This window comes from Ochotona curzoniae, unplaced genomic scaffold, assembly GCF_017591425.1.
Source record: "Ochotona curzoniae isolate NIBS_2020 unplaced genomic scaffold, NIBS_Ocur_1.0 contig_2210, whole genome shotgun sequence".
NCBI lineage: Eukaryota > Metazoa > Chordata > Mammalia > Lagomorpha > Ochotonidae > Ochotona > Ochotona curzoniae.
This window is the reverse complement of record NW_024465369.1, coordinates 25,170,559-25,188,528: the sequence shown is the minus strand read 5'-3', so window position 1 is coordinate 25,188,528 and position 17,970 is coordinate 25,170,559. Positions and strand designations below refer to the sequence as shown.

Below are 17,970 nucleotides of genomic sequence, written 5' to 3'. Positions count from 1 at the left end.
GTTGTAGAAGAAGGTAACTGTTTCACTACTTTTTACACTAGCAATAGCATTTAATTTACTACCAAGTTAAACTTCTGTTCTTTTCACATCAAAAACCATTTGCTTTGACTTTACATACATATCCCTCTTGAGATGCAAAATTTCCTTAATGTTTGGCAGTCCAGGTCATGGTATCCAACAATCTTCAGAAAGATTCCTGTTAACTTTATAGAACATCTTTGCCAGCAGTTTCAAAGTCCTTTAAAAATTAGAATCAAAAATAACACTTGCATCATTTGTATGGAGCCAACACATTTTATAGCACATACCATACTTTTACACAGACACTTAACATACAAAGATACTTCACAGAAAAAATAACAGTTTACTCAGGGAAAAATGACCAATTAATGTCTCTCTTTTTTAATTGCTGTTGCATAAAAAACTATGTTCAATTAAATGAAGAGAAGTACTTTACAGCAAAATTGTACTTTGAGTGCAATGCTCTTCAACCAATTTTAAGGGGGGTTATCGTGAATTATTCAACAACAGGGTGGAAGTCATAGTGGTTTTATCTCAATCCAGGTGAAACATGAAGGGAAGATTCCTAGGCCAAGATGTGTCAAAGATAGGGGTTTTTTTTTTTATATTAGGAAATATCTTTGGATATGCTTTTTATGGATGAGGGTTGAATCACTGCTGAGATTAGTTTTGGAACATGGTCAAGCCAAAGCCTGCAGTAGAGCTCTTTAAATGAAGACTCACTTGGAATTAAAGCACATCCTTCTCAGTGCCTTATGAAAATAACTCTTCTATAATTCTGGAACTAGAATTGGGCAATTTATGAGCATGTATTACTTTAGAAAAAAATTTTAGCTTAAACATGTAAACAGATACATAGCAGGTGTATGCATTTATGGGGCGCCATATGATGTTTTGGTGCATATACACATTATATAATATCCTGATTATATATCATTGATATAAACTTTTTAAAATTTGTGATTTGTCTTTGCTTTCTTCTTTCTGACAGCTTTGGAGATACTCTTACACAGCAACATATCACATCTATGACCTTATAAATGGGTAAACGCCACTTTTATTTATCAATAGCACTTAAATCTGATAGCTAGGTTTTCTTATTCCAAATTCTGAACTGAGGTTAAAACTACATTATCTTGTTACAAACATTGCTTTCTTACTTTCTACAAATGCTTGTTCCTATAAAAGTTCTTCAATGAAGTTAAAGCCTCTTCAATAATCTTTCATGTTTCTAAGAAACTTTGATCTTTTTTTTTTAACAAGCTAGAGGATTTTATCACATAGAGCAGCACAAAATTCAACTTTCCTTATTTGACTAGCATTCTTTATATACAATATAGTTCTGTTTTTTGATTTTTAATTTTTCATTTGTAAAAGTAATATATATATTAACATGAGGATATCAAAATATTAATAAAAATTAAGTCAAAAGGGATTCATTTTGATGCAAAATGTTTTGAAATCTATATAGAGTATTTCATAATGTGCTTTGTTTAAGAACTTCTTGAACTATTATCATGTGTGTTAAAAGTACAAAAATATGCATGAGGCTGAGAGCTACTTCATTGTAGGGAGCACAAGGGAGACAGATGAAACATTAGTTGTGTCTGAAAGCCCACTCTGCTTATTTAGAATTGTTTAAATAATGACAATCAGTTAAAATCAGGTAGTTAAAGAGAGTAATATGCTTAACTAAATACATCCACATGTTAAATAATCTCAAATGGAAATGATAAGCTCATTTGCTAAATTATTTTTAAATCCATATGAATATTTAGCTATTTGAAATATTTGGCAATGGAAAGAAAAAAAAAACTGATGAATGTGTAGGTAAATAAAGAACAAGGTTGAGAAATTCCAACAGAAGGACGAATATGTGAGGATCATGATGAAAACTGAGTCTACTGGTGAGGATACTCCTAGGAGTTGTGTTTGGTTAAAACTAGAGTTGAGGGGTCAGCTAACTCTTTGGAGGTGGTGCAGTGTTGGAAAGGAGTTTACACCAGAAAACAAGGGCCAAATAATAATGAGGAAACCGTTAAAAGGGGTTTAAAACTCTTTCTGGTAACAATAGGAAATTACTCAAGGGTTTAAATGGAAAATGACATGACCAGATTTGTATATTAGAAAAATGACTCTGGCTAAGTGTAGACAATGAGTTGGTTTAGTGTCTCATCATAATGAGATATTCTCTTTATTGTTACGTAAAATGACGAAATAATTATACGGTTTGAAAAGGTATTGAGAAATATCTTCTAGCTTATTTCCTCTTTTGCCTAACAGAAGCACAAAAAATCAAAAAGAAATTATCTGTCTACTGCTGTAAAATGGTTATGAAAGAATGATTCTGATTTCCTTAAACTTTCAAAGAAGTAGGAGTTCTTAAAATAGAATCTAAATCCCTCTAATGGGCTCTGAGTCTTTACTTTTTTATATCCACAATGTAAGGATTACCTATTGCCTGAGAAGCATATACAGTCAGTTTTGTGAATTTGTGAATTTTTGCAGCTACAGGCATAATCAACCATTGACCAAAATGATTTTAATTACCTCTGTTATTAACATAAAAATTTCTCTATTATCAAAATTAAACATATTAAAATAGAACTTACACTTATTACGATAGAATTAGTAATACACTTTTTGTATAATATTTCCATGCAAATAGTATTTATTTCACTATTTCAGTAATAGTGCTCAGTGTATTTGCATGCAATGTGTTAGGTATTAACAAGTAATCTAGAGATTACTTAAAATATATAGGAAAATGTATATAGATTAGATGCAAATGCCACACCGTATTATATGAGAGAGTTGAGTAACTGAGGATTTTGGTATCCATGGGAGATTCTGGAACCAATCCCTCCTCTCTGACAAGGAAATGAAGGAGCTACTGTGAGTGGAACTAAATTGAGCTTGAGGCGCCAACTCTACCCTCAAGAAATCTTTAGAGAGCTGGAAATCAGCCTTTCAAAAACAATGTATCAGAGTTTAATCACACCTTTATTTTTATTTTAGTAACTTTTGGTTCTGTATATTGAGGTCACAAAATAAAACAACATTTCTAAAGAAATTGATATTAACATTTTATAAGTGGTTTCCATCAACTTTACAACCTCTAGTTAAACATTTAATTTAGTCAAACCACTGGTTTTTGTTGTTGTTGACTGAATACCACTGATCCCAAGTCTTTTATATATGTCTCCAAAAATCTAACGCAGAGAAAATGAAGATAATTCTGTTTCAAGCTAGGTATGAAATACTGATGAATTGACAACCATTGTAAAGTATCCTCTTCCTTTTGTCAGATGGTTAGTGACTTGGAAAATAGAGAAATGGCAGTAGTCATGGTCTGCTAGTCGTGAAGACATGCACAAGTGATTTTCAGCTTAGTACATTATGTGGTTGCATTGATAATTGCACCATATATAGAAAATGAAGACAGTGTCCCGGTACCAAAGGTCACATGGACATAAGTCGGAGTCCTAATTAAACAAGAAAACAGTCTTCTTTTTCTGGATCTAGCCTTTGTCTGTGCCTTCCAAATTGGTTCAGTCTTGCCAGGGCCTCTACACTTGTTTACTTCCCTCTGCTGGCCAGGATTGCACTGCAAAGCTAATAAATGGCCCACAGGGGCCTCATTCTTACATCATCGGGACTGTGACATGTTCCCTCATTGCTTGCTACATCCTTTGCTGCATGACCAATTCGGTTAAATTCAGGCAACATTTGTTAACCGTCTTCACAGATGTGCAAGTGTTAATAAAATAAGAAACGCAAACATGTCAGGCACATACAGGTCTTGGTTGCAGAGATGTTGTTGGAGGAGATGGGTAGGGAGTTTTTCTTGAGGTTCCTCAAATTACGCTTTGGAGACAAGTCTTGCTTTGTTTTCCCACAAAAGCAGTCTTGATGAAACTATTAATACAATCTTCAAGATGATAAGTCAAAACTTAAGCATGGTATCATATGATTTTTTAACACATTAAAATCTGAATATGTTCTTGCTGAAGAGCCACAAAAGCTCCACAATGCGAGTCACTCAATTGGGTGCTTGCAGAGCAGTGCTAACCACCAAAGTGAGATTTCTGGCCAATGGAATATTTGAAATTTCCTCATGGGTGGAGGACTTTACAAGCTTAAGGCATACTGCCCAGTATACGATCTGTTTTTCAGTTTAGCTTGAGATCAGATGTTCCTTTCCTTTTCTGATTTCAAGTCAGATCCCTGGGGAGATTGTCAAATGGCATCTTATTTTCAAAAATTTGAAATGCATATGCACTCACAGAGATGGGGGTTGTGAATGAGAATGTGGAAGTGCACATATTAAGCTTCAGCACAATTATAGAATTTCAGAACTGGAAGGCGCTTCCACAATCATTCTACTCTGGTGTCTACAAATTTTACAGCCCTAGGGGTTAAAAGGCTTGTCTTTAATTTTAAGTCTGTCATGAGCTAGCATTGTGACATTCAAAAGTCAGATAGTCTCTCTAAAACTAACCTTGAATTTTCTATAAAATGATGAGAAACTATTAGATAGTTTCTCACAAGCTTTCACCTGTTCCCCTCATCATATAGGTTGGAAATATCAGACCACAAAACACAGTTTTAAGGAACTAGTGGCAGATGAGTAGCCAACACTCATGCCTGCTGCCCCATATTCCTGCATTTTTTCATGAAATTTGTAAAATCAGAGGGAAAATGGACCTTACTTTTTATTATTTATCTATTTTTTTATTCTGTGTTTCTGAATTGAATAGCAAATTTGTTCGTTTTTTTTTTTTCCCTTATTTCCTTCTTTCCTTCTAGAGAATTTGTAAGAAGAAACGAGCTTCCACACCCAATTCAATATATAAGCTGGTCACCTGTTGGGAGCAAATTAGTAAGTGTTAAAATTATAGGAGTGTTTAATCATTTAAATGAAAGAGGAGCCATTTGATTTTGGCCTTTGTTAAATCTCCCTGCCTACAAGAAAAAAAAATACATTCATGACTATTTTCATGGTTAAAAATGGGAAGAGTTTTGATAAATTGAAACCCATCTGAGAATTCCGCAAAATCTCAAGCTCATGGATAGACTTCCTTAAATATCTCAGTCAAAAACTTTATCCTTATACTCAGCCAGAATGCGTTGTGCCAGAAAGCTCAGGGAAAATATGGTTTTCACAAGTTTCCCAGACTAGCTTCAGACAACATGAAATTTTGTCCAAGCTCTTATTTAAGGACTCTAAATAAAGATTAGATCTGGCTAGCTATTAATATTCTGAGACTTATTTGACTTTCTGTCAATGTGTGATTATTTATTTGAATAACAAAATAACTAATATAAATGTAGACTTTATTCGTTGTCTAATATAGGCTTTAAAAATCAGAATCGACCTTAATGTGTACTGGTTGGTTTTTTTTAACGCATTAAAATGATATGTTAACTGGGAATTTTTTGCATCTGAATAGTCAATCCTTTTAATACTATTCAGTGAATAACAAAATCAGTATACAGTCTTCAAATAATTTGTATTGGAATTTCTTTTTATTGACTAACATATCATCACTTCTAGGTATATGTCTATCAAAATAATATCTATTTGAAGCAAAGACCAGGAGATCCACCTTTTCAAGTTACATATAATGGGAAAGAAAATAAAATATTTAATGGAGTCCCAGACTGGGTTTATGAAGGTAAGCTGTGTGCTTTTCCTACTGCTGCTGTTTTGAGCTTTTTTAGTTATTGAAAACAATTTCATTCTTAGGAAGACTAAGATGATTAGCATCGTTTTTCAATGTGTAGTAATATTTATATAACATTATTAAGAGATTAAAAGATGATGCATATTTTAAAAGAATAAAATTGTGCCATGAGAAGAACACTGGTAGAAATTATTTTCAAGAACAGTATTGTCAAGTAATAGTATGACTCATATTTTAAGAAGTATATGGCGTTTTGAAACATTAGTACATTTTCTCATGTTTACTTATCTTAAGCTTTTTAAAGTGATAAACTGATCTTAGCTTTTGACACTTTCTTGATATTTTTCCTCATTCTAGGTCTTATAGGATCCAATACATAAGTGGATTTCAAAAGGTTTCCTTTTGTCTGTCAGTCTATATCTTTCTCTTTCACTCTGTGTGTAAGTGTGTGTGTGTGTGGATGTGCTTCAAATCCTTGCATTTTTTTTCATTTTAATTCAATTTCCCACAGTGTTTTTAAAGTAACTGTGGGTATGTGTTTATGTGAGTGTGTGTGAACTAACCCTTCTTTACTACCATTTACAAATAAAATATTCCCGGGACAGAAAATCAACATCCATCATTTGTCAGTACTGATATATTTAATTACATTTCTGATTAATGTCAATTCCTAACAAGACTAATTGATCTTTGCTAGAAGAGATAAGGCTACACTAGTCCTCTTAAGTCAGATGATTGATTTTTTAAAGAATCAAAGTATGCTATTTGTACAGCCACCTTAAATACATTATGTAAACAAATTAGCATCTATTTCTCATAGGAGAGACAATGATAAAGAGTAAGATGTAATTGCAATTAATATGTTAGTACTTATTTTTCAGAGGAAATGCTTGCCACAAAATATGCTCTTTGGTGGTCTCCTAATGGAAAATTCTTGGCATATGCCGAATTTAATGATACAGATATACCAGTTATTGCCTATTCCTACTATGGTGATGAACAATATCCTAGAACAATAAATATTCCATATCCCAAGGTACGTTGAGTACTTTTAGAAGATATTTTTATTTCTTTGGTGTCAAAATGAGCAACCATTGCCATGAATAGAGGTGGAAGAGCTCCTTGTCCTTGTTCATTGTAAGACAAACATTGCACTGTGCTCTATTACTTATGTGGACATCTGCTGCCTTGGACATCTGGTTATGCTGCATGAAATAGTCTTCTCAAAACCCGCTGCAAAATCTTTGGAAAACATATGGTCTAGATCATGGGGGGAAAACAAGCTTAATTTAATTTCAGAGGGTTTTTTTTTTTCCCATATTTCATGTTCTAAATTCCTTCCTGAATTTGCATGTAAATTCACATTAAAATGGAATATGCAAATGTTGAACTTGATGTTCCTGTCAGGTAGAAACAGGCATGAGTTTTGGTCTTTTCTGGACATATAAGGTAGATTAAGTTTTTGAATTTCAGTCTTCTCCTTGAGGAGGTTAGATATGGTACAACCTTGGAGTTGCTTACTCCTAAACTTCTTAAGAGTACTTATTATATCTAATTTGCATTTAGTAAGATGCTCTGGGGAGAGATTAGACTGCGGAGTAGCCCAGTGGGCAGGACACAGTAAAGCATCATATCCTAATTTGAATTTAGACAAGAAGTCTGAAAGAAAGTAATCAAAACATACATCACTTCTTGTATAAGGAATTGGATGTGCTTTCAGAATGTGGTTCTTTGTGTTTTGGTTCTTGTTTACACCCATCAAGGGAAATGCTGTCTTGAATGGATTGAATGAGTGACAGAATGATGAAGGGTGTAGTATGCACAAAAGCGAATTTTGAATCAAAAATAGTGCCCACACACACAGAGAAACAAAATCACAAGTCAAGTATTTTTGTTAAAAAGCAACGAGAAAAGGTAACAGACAGGAAGTGAGTGTTGAGAGCAAAAACTTCTCCCCAAAGGGTATGATAGAAAATTGGAGACATTTTGGAAGAAGTCTGATACATGCAACCCGTGACATAAAAGAAAACTGATCATTGGGAAAAATCTATGGGAGCAGAAAGCAATGAGGACATCAATAACTGAGAAGTTACTGACATATTTCAAAAAATTGTGATCCTAAAGGCCGGAGTGCTGAAACATCTGATGTTGGATTAAAGATGTAGAGCAATTTCAAAGAACCAATGATGTCCTAGGTAGGCTTAGGAAAGACTGAACAGTTGTTCAAACAAATTCAAACAGCATTAAGTTGTCTAGAACCATGCACCTAAACCTTGTGGACTTGGGTTTTATTACAGCTGTAATATTCCCTTTTTCTGCAGTAAAATTATAGAAGAAACTTAAGACGCTGTGTAGGTATGAGCTGTACTGTTGTGTTTTAGGCATACAGGAGCACAGAATTCACAGAACAAGAGTGTAAAGCCCTTTAATTAGAAGTGAAATTTTCGTAATCGTTTGGAGATGGTGGCAAGTAATAGTGCAAGAGGCTAGCAGACTGAGCGTGTCGTGATCAACCTACACCAAATCGTATGACCAAAGCAAAAAAAAAAATATATATATATATATATATAGATATCTATAGATATCTTTCCATTCTCCTTCTTGTCCATTCCTTCCTGTATTTCCCTTAGCAGATACCAGATGATGATGATTATCATTTTAACAGTATCTTGGACTTGAGTTACTATATTTGCATACAAATGAGAATTACATTTTTTACACCCAAAACACTTTCTATTCAGAACTCTATTCTGAAGCATTGAAAGTACTCTTTCATGTAAATGTTACAACCTTTGTAACTGCCCTGGGTGTAGAGTTGAGATAAAGTTCTTGGTTGTGTTATGAATAAAATGTCTTTAACAATAACATACTTAACACTATTGTCATGCAAAATTACACACACCTAAATTCCCGGAGTGTGTTTAAAATGTTGCTGATAATCTGAGGTTATCTGCCTGTATTTTCTTGGCAGGCAGGAGCTAAGAATCCTACTGTTCGGATATTTATTGTCGATACCACCTACCCTGACTATGTAGGTCCCAGAGAAGTGCCAGTTCCGGCAATAATAGCCTCAAGGTAATTCATAATCTCAGAATCTTTTCAAATTTTTAACTGAATGTTAACATTGTTAATCCTGCTTTATATGTCTTTGCAGTGAACTTCAGATATGTACCTGATGAAAAAAATAAATTAAAATTGGCACATACAAAATTACAAGTCACCAGCAAAATTCTTATGTGGGCTTTTAAAACGTAGCCCTTTTATATAAGTCAAGGTGAACACAGTGGTGACTCTAAGAGGGAATTCCCTCAGATGCACAGATGTGAACTTTGGAGCCATACGTAGACAGCAAAATTTTCTATAACCTTACCCTGTGTTCTTTCAAATCCTGCTTATTTTCTCTCAAATGAGGATTGTGGATTTTTGTATGTCTTATGTGCATTGTAAACAAGAAATAATAATCCAACCCTCTTCACACACTATCAGTTTTTACTAGGAAGCAGTCTATTCTCAATAATCTGGTTGTAGGGCTATCTGCTTGAGACAGGTAAAGTATTCTCACTTTCCCATCTAAACACACTCTGATTAGTTCTGATTGCAGCAATCCATCCCTTTAATCCTTATTGTCAGTCCTCTTGTTCTTTCTGGTCAAAGTGAATAAGGTACAGGGAAACTAAATCCTACCTGGAGCCTATCACAAGTCCTGTCTTGTGAAGGGTATCCCACCTGAGTCAAATAATTGACCACTGGTTGGGAAACAAAACCCATTAGAGGCCTATGCTGTGCCTTGTCAAGGTGGATTCATTCTTGGATAATAAAAAATGACAAAAGTCTTGAATCATCTGTTATTCTTCATCCCAATTTAGTTGATGGAAAGTTGACTCTATACATGTTTTGAAAGCATTATTTTTCCATGGTGGCAAATAAAACAATGGGAAAAACCCACACAAGGAATCAAGGGTACTTGTTTGAACAACTTTAATTATTAACAACATAATAGTCATAGTTAATATATGTTGCACATTCAATACATAGCAGGCACAGGTCCTAAGTACCTCAAACACTATTGAAGCGAATTTTAAAACTGGTAATAATATTATTTCTATTTTGTGTCAAGATGAAGGCACAGAATGACTAAATAAATGGCCCAAGGTTCTAAAACTAGTAGATACTAGCTTGAAATCCCTTTGACCTAGTGTCCAGAATTCTATGCTTCATTTTATGCTGATGTTCTCAATGTAGTCACAAGTTTATGTTCAGAGTCAGTAACTGTTGTTGCCAGTTATAACATCTAGTGTGTCAAATACTGATTTTATGATATGAATCACCTCTGGTTATTACACAAATCTAAATTTTGATACCTGCCCATGTCATAGCTAAAACTTAGCTTCCAACACAAATATAACTTGAGACAAAGATCACTGTACTTAAGCATTCACAATTAATTTAAGAAGGAAAATCAAGTTTATCTACACAAAGTAGACAGATCAATGATTTCTCCATATCTAGATTTATCAGTAGCTTGAACCAATATCTTGAATTCTTTCTTAAGATGTAAAAATTAAGGAAAAATAAAGCAAGCAATAATTTCATTAGATGAATGAACTATCTAAACGTATTTAAATTTTCACTCCATAGAAAGGAAGCTTTCATTTTTCTTTATCTATTGAATCACTATTTCACAATAGTAAAGTGCATGTTATAAAAAGGATTAAGAAATAATTTGCCTTTGGTATTCGTTTGTGATTATAATTGACTGTTTTAATTTATTTGCAGTGATTATTATTTCAGTTGGCTCACATGGGTTACTGATGAGCGAATATGTTTGCAGTGGCTAAAAAGAGTCCAGAATGTTTCGGTCTTGTCTATATGTGACTTCAAGGAAGACTGGCACACATGGGAGTGTCCAAAGGTAGAATATTTAAAAACTGATATTTCTGACCAAGAAAGCAGAATAGTGAGTCTCTTTACTAGCTGACATAATTGTGTAATACAGTTACCATTACAATTCTGTTTGCTTAGCAGAAAAACACTGTATTCACCGTCATTTTTAATTAAACAGATGAGATACCACTTGTTTTCCTCCATGTTTTTACCTTTGCAATTGAATAGTATCAGACTAGATGCAACAAAGGGACATTGACACTGTTGGCATTTGAGTATCAATTATGATCATAGTCCATCTTTTAAAGATTAGAAAACCAGCAGTCAAAAAAAGAGATAAAATAACAAGGATAAAACACAAAATGAGTCTACTATGGAAACATGCTTTTTTCAAAGAAAGAATTGCAATTAAGGCATGTTCTATTAAATGTCAAAAATTTAAAATAAAAATTCCCAAAGAAATAGATACTATCAAAAGAGAATCACATGTTCCCATTTTAAAATCAAAAGTTGATAACTGAGAACATGACATATCACACTGAGCACTAACTTGGGGAGAAAAAAAAAACCTTGAAAATTAGCCGCAGATTTATTGTTGAGTTGTAATTGTTTTTGCTGATGAAATCCAAACATAATCTGTTAAAATCATGAGTCAGAAAACTACTTCACCGCTCTAAAACCTATAAATATGTCAGTTCTTAAGTACTCATTTTACAGAATAAAAAATACAAAATGTTTTCTTTAAATAGGAAGTTTTGATGGGTACATTTCAAGACACTTATAATTATGAAGAAATGTTTCATTAAACAAAATGTAAAACAAATCTTAATTATAAAATAAAAGAGCAAAGCAAGCAAAGTAAATCACTACATTTCATCTAGAAATTAGGGCACTACATTTTAGAAGGAAAAAGTCATATGAATCTGTTTGGAAATGTATCATGAATATAATAGTCAACATTATTCATGATAAAAATATTTTTTGATTACTACTATGTCTGTAAAAAGTGAATAATATTGATAGCATATGTTGGAAGCATATCTTTATATTCTGATACAAAAAATAAAAATATTGTGACTTTAATGTGAAAAAAAAGGTAGACTAACTTTTATCACTCAAGCTAATTTGATAAAATCGGTCTGGTTACTGTGCTCTGGGTGAGTTACCTTTAGCATTTTTAACTGAGTTTAGGTATTCAATAATTTTACTGAGTTTGCGTATTAGGGATTTTTTATTTAATTTTAATTTATTTGTAAACAATGAGATTAATCATTTTGACACAGTTTCAAGCTCTTAAAACTAGGTATTAAAAAAACTATGATTGCTTTGGAATCTGAAATTCCAACTTATCAAAATGTGAGACAAGTTTAATCTAAACCAACAAAATATTTAAGGCACTCATTCAATGAGGTGTAGAAATTCTTGGAATAGGAACTTAAGTTTTTATAGCCAGCAAAATGATTAAATTTAGAATACCACGTAGATGGTAACCTTAAGATTTCTAAACAACCTCTGTTTAAAAATAGTATGATATAAACATGATATTCATTTTCAGATTGAAGAATAACAGTGTTAGCTTTCCCAACTACACTTGAATGACAAGTGTGTACATTAAAAACAAACAATGTTCAAAGTTAATTGAATGAGCTACAATATTTCTATATTAGGAGTCAGGATAAACAAGTAAAAGCAACTGGAAATAGTTACTATTAACACAACTACCTTAGCGAAATTTACTAAGAACTCTATAGTTAAGAAAGAAACATCCTTTGTATTCTTCTTCCCCTGAAAAACTGATTAAAATTATTTTTTTACTTTGTGGCTTGAAATAATTATCCAAAAAGCTGTTACTAGTTCTACAAGTCTTTTCTTACCTATTTTTTTTTCTGAGAAACTAGTCTTCCTATATTTGAGAAAATCCAAACTGTGCTCTTAAATATGTAATTCCCTTATCTTTTATGACAGCACTGTCCCTCATGGTTCTCTTTTTTCTTACTTCTTTGTCATTCTCCAGGTTAATTTATTTGCAAGGCAGGCTAACACATATAATAAGAACTGCCTCCAATAATTGAGTAGGTGAACAAAGTACAAATGTATTGCATATTCACAGAACCATTCCATAGTGAGTTCACATAAGGGTGCATAGTGCAGGGTGGAGGATGAAGTAACTCTGCTCCCAAATTCATTACCCAACTAGTGGTAGTTCTGCCAACTTCATCCAGTGGCTTCCAACATAGTTTCAAAGTAATACTAACTTGAACTTTAGCATCCATCTGTGGGTTGAAGAAAAGATGGGAGGACCAGGTATAAGAATTATTTTATGAATTTCAACTGGAAGTAGCATGAGTCATTTCTGCTCCCTCAGCATTGGCTAGAATGTATCACATAACCACATCAGCAGGAAGGGAAGCTGGGGAAATGTAGCCTGCTTGTCACGTCAGCAAAAGAGGAAATGGTCTGTTGATTATCCTGCTGCTTCATTCAAGGCTTTCTATTTACTCTCTTGCTGTGATACTAATCTATACCAGGAGTTTCTGTTATCACACACCAATAACTCTGAAACTTACTTCTGACGTTACCTCTGACCACATAGTCTGCTGCATCCTCATTATTAACAGCATGGTCCATCTCTGTTATTGTCTTTTCAACATTACAATAGCATTCCAGTTGGTCTCAGCTTTCTCCATCCTAGGCATTTCTAATACATTCTATCATGCACACAATTGTAGTCTTCAAAGTTTAACTTGAAGACTTTCAAAGGATTGTCTATATGAAAACGTTCAAGTTCTTTCTGATATCTGTACAACTTCCCTCATCTTCTAACCCTTCCGGCAGTCTCCCTCCACACATTTCTTAATGAAAACCTGTGACTTACTAAGCTGGCCCAGTATCTGCACTGACAGTCCTACATGAATGTCTTTTTTTCTTGGGTTATTTGCCTGGAAAACCATATTCACTCTTTTAGGATTCCTTACATTTGTTCTATATAGTCAATTGTATCATGCTAAAATTCAAACCAAAATAAAATTCAGTAAAAATTACTCATTTCTCTGACTGCAAAAAACTAAGAAAAGCAGAAATCTGGTCTAAACTCAATGGAGAAGTTTCTTTTTTCCCTCACAGACCACGTATTTTGGCTCTGATAATTCCAAATTGTTAAATCCTGGAATATTTAACTAGAATTATTAAATATTTGCAATAAGATCCAACACTTAAGTGGCTCTTGTTAGCGCAAAAGCAATGATACATACTATTTCAATATAGTCCTCATAAATTCAAGATTGATGTTATTGATTAGCAATAGTACATACACCTGGCAGTCTGGTTTTAAATATTCATATTATATTTATGGAAAAAGAATGCTCTCCTAACAATTGTGTTCCATGTGATCTTTTGTCTTTTAGACTCAAGAGCATGTAGAAGAAAGCAGGACAGGATGGGCTGGTGGAGTATGATTTTGTTATCTTTTCCTTATATTCTAATGAAACTGGACAGATTCTCAGCTCTCAAAGGACTATTTGAAATGTATTCAAACTGGCACTATTTGTTTTCATAGAAATATCAAGGTAATGCAAACTAATGTAGTGCTCGTTTACATGATTTTTGTGCCAGAAAATTTAATTTAAATTCTGTTAGAATTCCTTGGGGGAAAAATTGTAACATTCATACCCCACTTAGGTTTTCAGTTGGGTCACAGATTTCATCATAAGCAATATTAATACATTTTAGACTAGTATAGTAAATATCTTTCAAAGGAAGCATAATTGCTGGTTTCCTACAACTGCTTAATTATTAGCCGTTTGGATCTAGGAAAAGTAAGCATTTCGGGCATTGCTAAAACATAATGATAACTTCCCTTCAGGAACTGGATTTCATACACATATATTAATTTTAGTTTTAAGTAAAGATCTAGTAGCAAATAGAAAAATATGGGATTTCTCATGGTTTGTGAAACTTACATCTGGTCATTTTGATAGCTTTATTCAGAGACTTCTGAGAGTTTAATTGTAAAAATCATGTTTTTGGGGAGTATCAGTTGTGTCTTATATAATGAATAAAGAACAAAACAAGATAGAGAATAAGTAAATGTTATCTGAATGCTGCCACCTATATATCAATAACATGCTAAAATTCAACTAGTATGTGGTGGGAGATGGAAGAGGCATTTCTCTGAAATTAAAAAATTCAGAAGTTAAGATGATAAACCTTAGAAAAACACTGGCTGCAGTGATTCTTGGCTTATAGGTTACTGTATTTAGACACATTCTTCAATTAAATATACTTCAGTTTTGGAGCCAGTCCAATGACTCAATCAACGAATCCACTACCTGCAAAGGCCAGCATCCCATATGGGAGGCAGTGTGTTCCGACTGCTCTACTTCCCATCCAACTCCCTGCTTATGGCCTAGGAAAACAGCAGAGGATAACCAAGTCCTTGGGACCCTGTGCCATGTAGTTACACCTGGAAAAGGCTCCTGGCTACTGACTTTGGATTAGCTCAGGGCCAGATGTTTCTGCAATTTGAGAGTGAACCAGTGAATGGAAAATCTTTCTTTCTGTCTCTCCTCTCTGAAAACTTGCATTTCCAGTGAAAAATGAATAAATCCTTTAAAAACGCACAATTTTAAACATTAGGAAATGGTTATTATTTTATAAGTTATACACAGAAAATGTAAATTATATTCTGATGGATGAAGTAGTGTATTTCTGAGGAAAAGTATTCACTTTTTTGCCATTGTTCTAAACATTACAGGAAACATTGACAGTATTAGCGTTGGAAGTGTTTTCTGCTTTCTCTAAGTTCTTAATTAAAAGCCCACCTTGCAGAAACATGATTACCAGATCAGTAGCTGAAAATATAAGAGAAATATTAGCCTGGTAATTCACTCAAAATTGCAAAGAAAGGAAAGGAAAGAAAGGAAAAAGGGAAAGGAAGAAATCTTATGAATTCCCTTTAGTCATGCTCTGCTTGAAATAATGTAAGTAGATTTACTGGAGAATAACAAAATATAAATAGTACAGTTCTACAAATAAGTTATCAATGACTTGAACAGCCTTCTCAAAGAAATTATCTTGGACATACATACAATTTATTTATAAGCATCTTGAGGTCAGTTATATCTCAATAATTTTTTAAGGTGCATTGCAAATTCTAAGCAAACACAAATTGAATGAATGATTTCATGAATGATTAGAAAAATATCAACAAATTTGCTTTAGGTAAATTGACTTTTATCATGAAAACAGCAGATTTAATAAATAAGATATAATAAAAATAACAATGTTTATTGCTCTTCCTTAAATTAGGACACATACTAAAGGAATAATACTTAGACTTCAAAGCCATCTTTACATTATATATACATCCTTAAAAATAATTAAGCAATGCACTACACTTTTTTTAGGTTGGTGGCAAAAATCTGCTTTTTTCTGGATTGAATTTTCTATTTGATATCTGAAAGTCCTTGTTTTACCTGACTGTGGACTCAGGTTAGGCATCAGCCTTAGACTTTAACAACCATGAAAAGGTACAACATGGTAAATAATCTTTCCTTCAAAGTAGAATATTTTAAATGGCTTTGCACTTGAGCGATGACTCATTTATCAGACAATCTAAGCATGATAAAGACACCTGCATGAGAGACTTGTTAAAAAGGAGGGTAACCTAGCTATGAGTGCTTATCTACGGTCCAGGTGTGATTTGCTGAAGAAGCACTTAACTCAGAATGCATTATGGGCCTAGCTCAGGCAAAGTGAATGCGGAAATATTTCACACTCTCTTTACTTCATCTAAGTTACCTGTTCCTATGAAGCAGCTATCTTCAATGTGTGCAAGGAAAGAAGAGAAGATAACAGTGTTTACTTAGAGGAATATTCTTCCTGCTTGCCTGACTCTAATATCTTTTAACACTCTGCCCTGTTAACATTTTTATTTTTGGTAATCGCTAAAATTTTAAGTTTAAATTAGAACAAAAGCTTTGTAAAATTTTCTTAAGTGCAAATACATGTGTGAAATAAAACAAATTACTGTGACCCACTGTCTGTATTAATGAATAAGATAATGCAGACATTATAAAGCAGTTACTAGTAAAGATTCACCAGTTAGCTAGGAGGGTAAAATTTTATTCTGAAATGACAGCGGAGCTTTTGCCAGAGTTTGTGAAATTCCATTCATAAAGTTGAAAATTGGAATGGAATTCCCACTCAGGTATTCTTGTTTTGCTTTGTTTTTGAAAGATTTATTTTTCACACACACAAAAAAACAAAAAACTGAAGCCAACATAAGCCCAAATGAGAGTCATACTCCATCAAATATGTCATTTTAAAGTTGGTTTCTGTTAAACTATCCACATCATGGTATTAGAATTCTTTAAAAAAAAAAAAAACTGAAGCATGTATGTATTGGCTTCTGAGGATTCTCTTTTTTAATGGACATAAAACTGCAAATATTTATAGGGCTCAATGAGAAGTTTCGATAGATTCAAAACTTGTGTAATGATCAAATCAGGATGATTACCATACCTACCACTACAAGCAGTCATCACTACAAGCAGTCATTGTTTTTTTTTTTTTTTTTTGTGGTGAAATACGTAAAACTTTTCTTTCCAGCTGTTTTGAAGTCTAAAAGTATGATGCCAGCATCCGAGTTTCCCACAGAATACCAGAACTTTATCTTCTCTATTAACTGTAACTCTCTGCTTCAAACTATATAATCCTAGCACATAGAAATTCAATCGAATTAAACATCATAATCCCATGGGTGTGTAGTCACAGCACACAGCATTGGATTTGAGAGTGCTTGTTAGAATCAATTGAAAAGCTGTCCGGAAGAAAGAATGATATTCCAGTTGTGAATGGCAGAAAACAGGGGAGGCAAGGCAATCTGATTCCCATTAGTATGACCAGGTACAGTTTTAAAAAGGTACAAACCTAGTTCAGTTTGTCCTCTGAATATCACCTCTGTTCATTTCTTTCAGTTCTTTGTTTCCACACCAGTTTTCAGCTATGATACCATTTCATACTACAAAATACTTAGCGACAAGGATGGTTACAAACATATTCACTATATCAAAGACACTGTGGTATGTTTCTTCCAAGATTTATCTCCTCAAAGATCATTCACTCAAGGTTGCTCAAATAATGCTCAGTTTCACACAACATAATGTTTGTCTTTTTATAGGAAAATGCTATTCAAATTACAAGTGGCAAGTGGGAGGCCATACATATATTTAAAGTAACACAGGATTCACTGTAAGTATTGCACCAAGCACAGTACACCATTCAGGTTGTAATTAACATCAGTGGACACAAAAATAATACTGTACTGTCTCTTTTACTTGAGCTTTCTTATTATTCTGCAGTTTTATTCAGCATTTAA

General features: G+C 33.4%; 1 protein-coding gene across 1 annotated transcript in view; it reads left to right on the top strand.

The window, feature by feature from the left end:
- Positions 1 to 17,970, top strand: part of LOC121150871 (fibroblast activation protein alpha) — a 65,643-nt gene that overhangs the window by 18,018 nt on the left and 29,655 nt on the right. Inside the window, exons 6-14 of the mRNA XM_040972042.1 lie at positions 1,013 to 1,065; positions 4,831 to 4,903; positions 5,579 to 5,699; positions 6,590 to 6,744; positions 8,680 to 8,783; positions 10,485 to 10,620; positions 13,997 to 14,041; positions 17,570 to 17,674; positions 17,773 to 17,843. Coding sequence (XP_040827976.1) covers positions 1,013 to 1,065; positions 4,831 to 4,903; positions 5,579 to 5,699; positions 6,590 to 6,744; positions 8,680 to 8,783; positions 10,485 to 10,620; positions 13,997 to 14,041; positions 17,570 to 17,674; positions 17,773 to 17,843 — 863 coding nt within the window. The remainder of the gene's footprint in view (positions 1 to 1,012; positions 1,066 to 4,830; positions 4,904 to 5,578; positions 5,700 to 6,589; positions 6,745 to 8,679; positions 8,784 to 10,484; positions 10,621 to 13,996; positions 14,042 to 17,569; positions 17,675 to 17,772; positions 17,844 to 17,970) is intronic.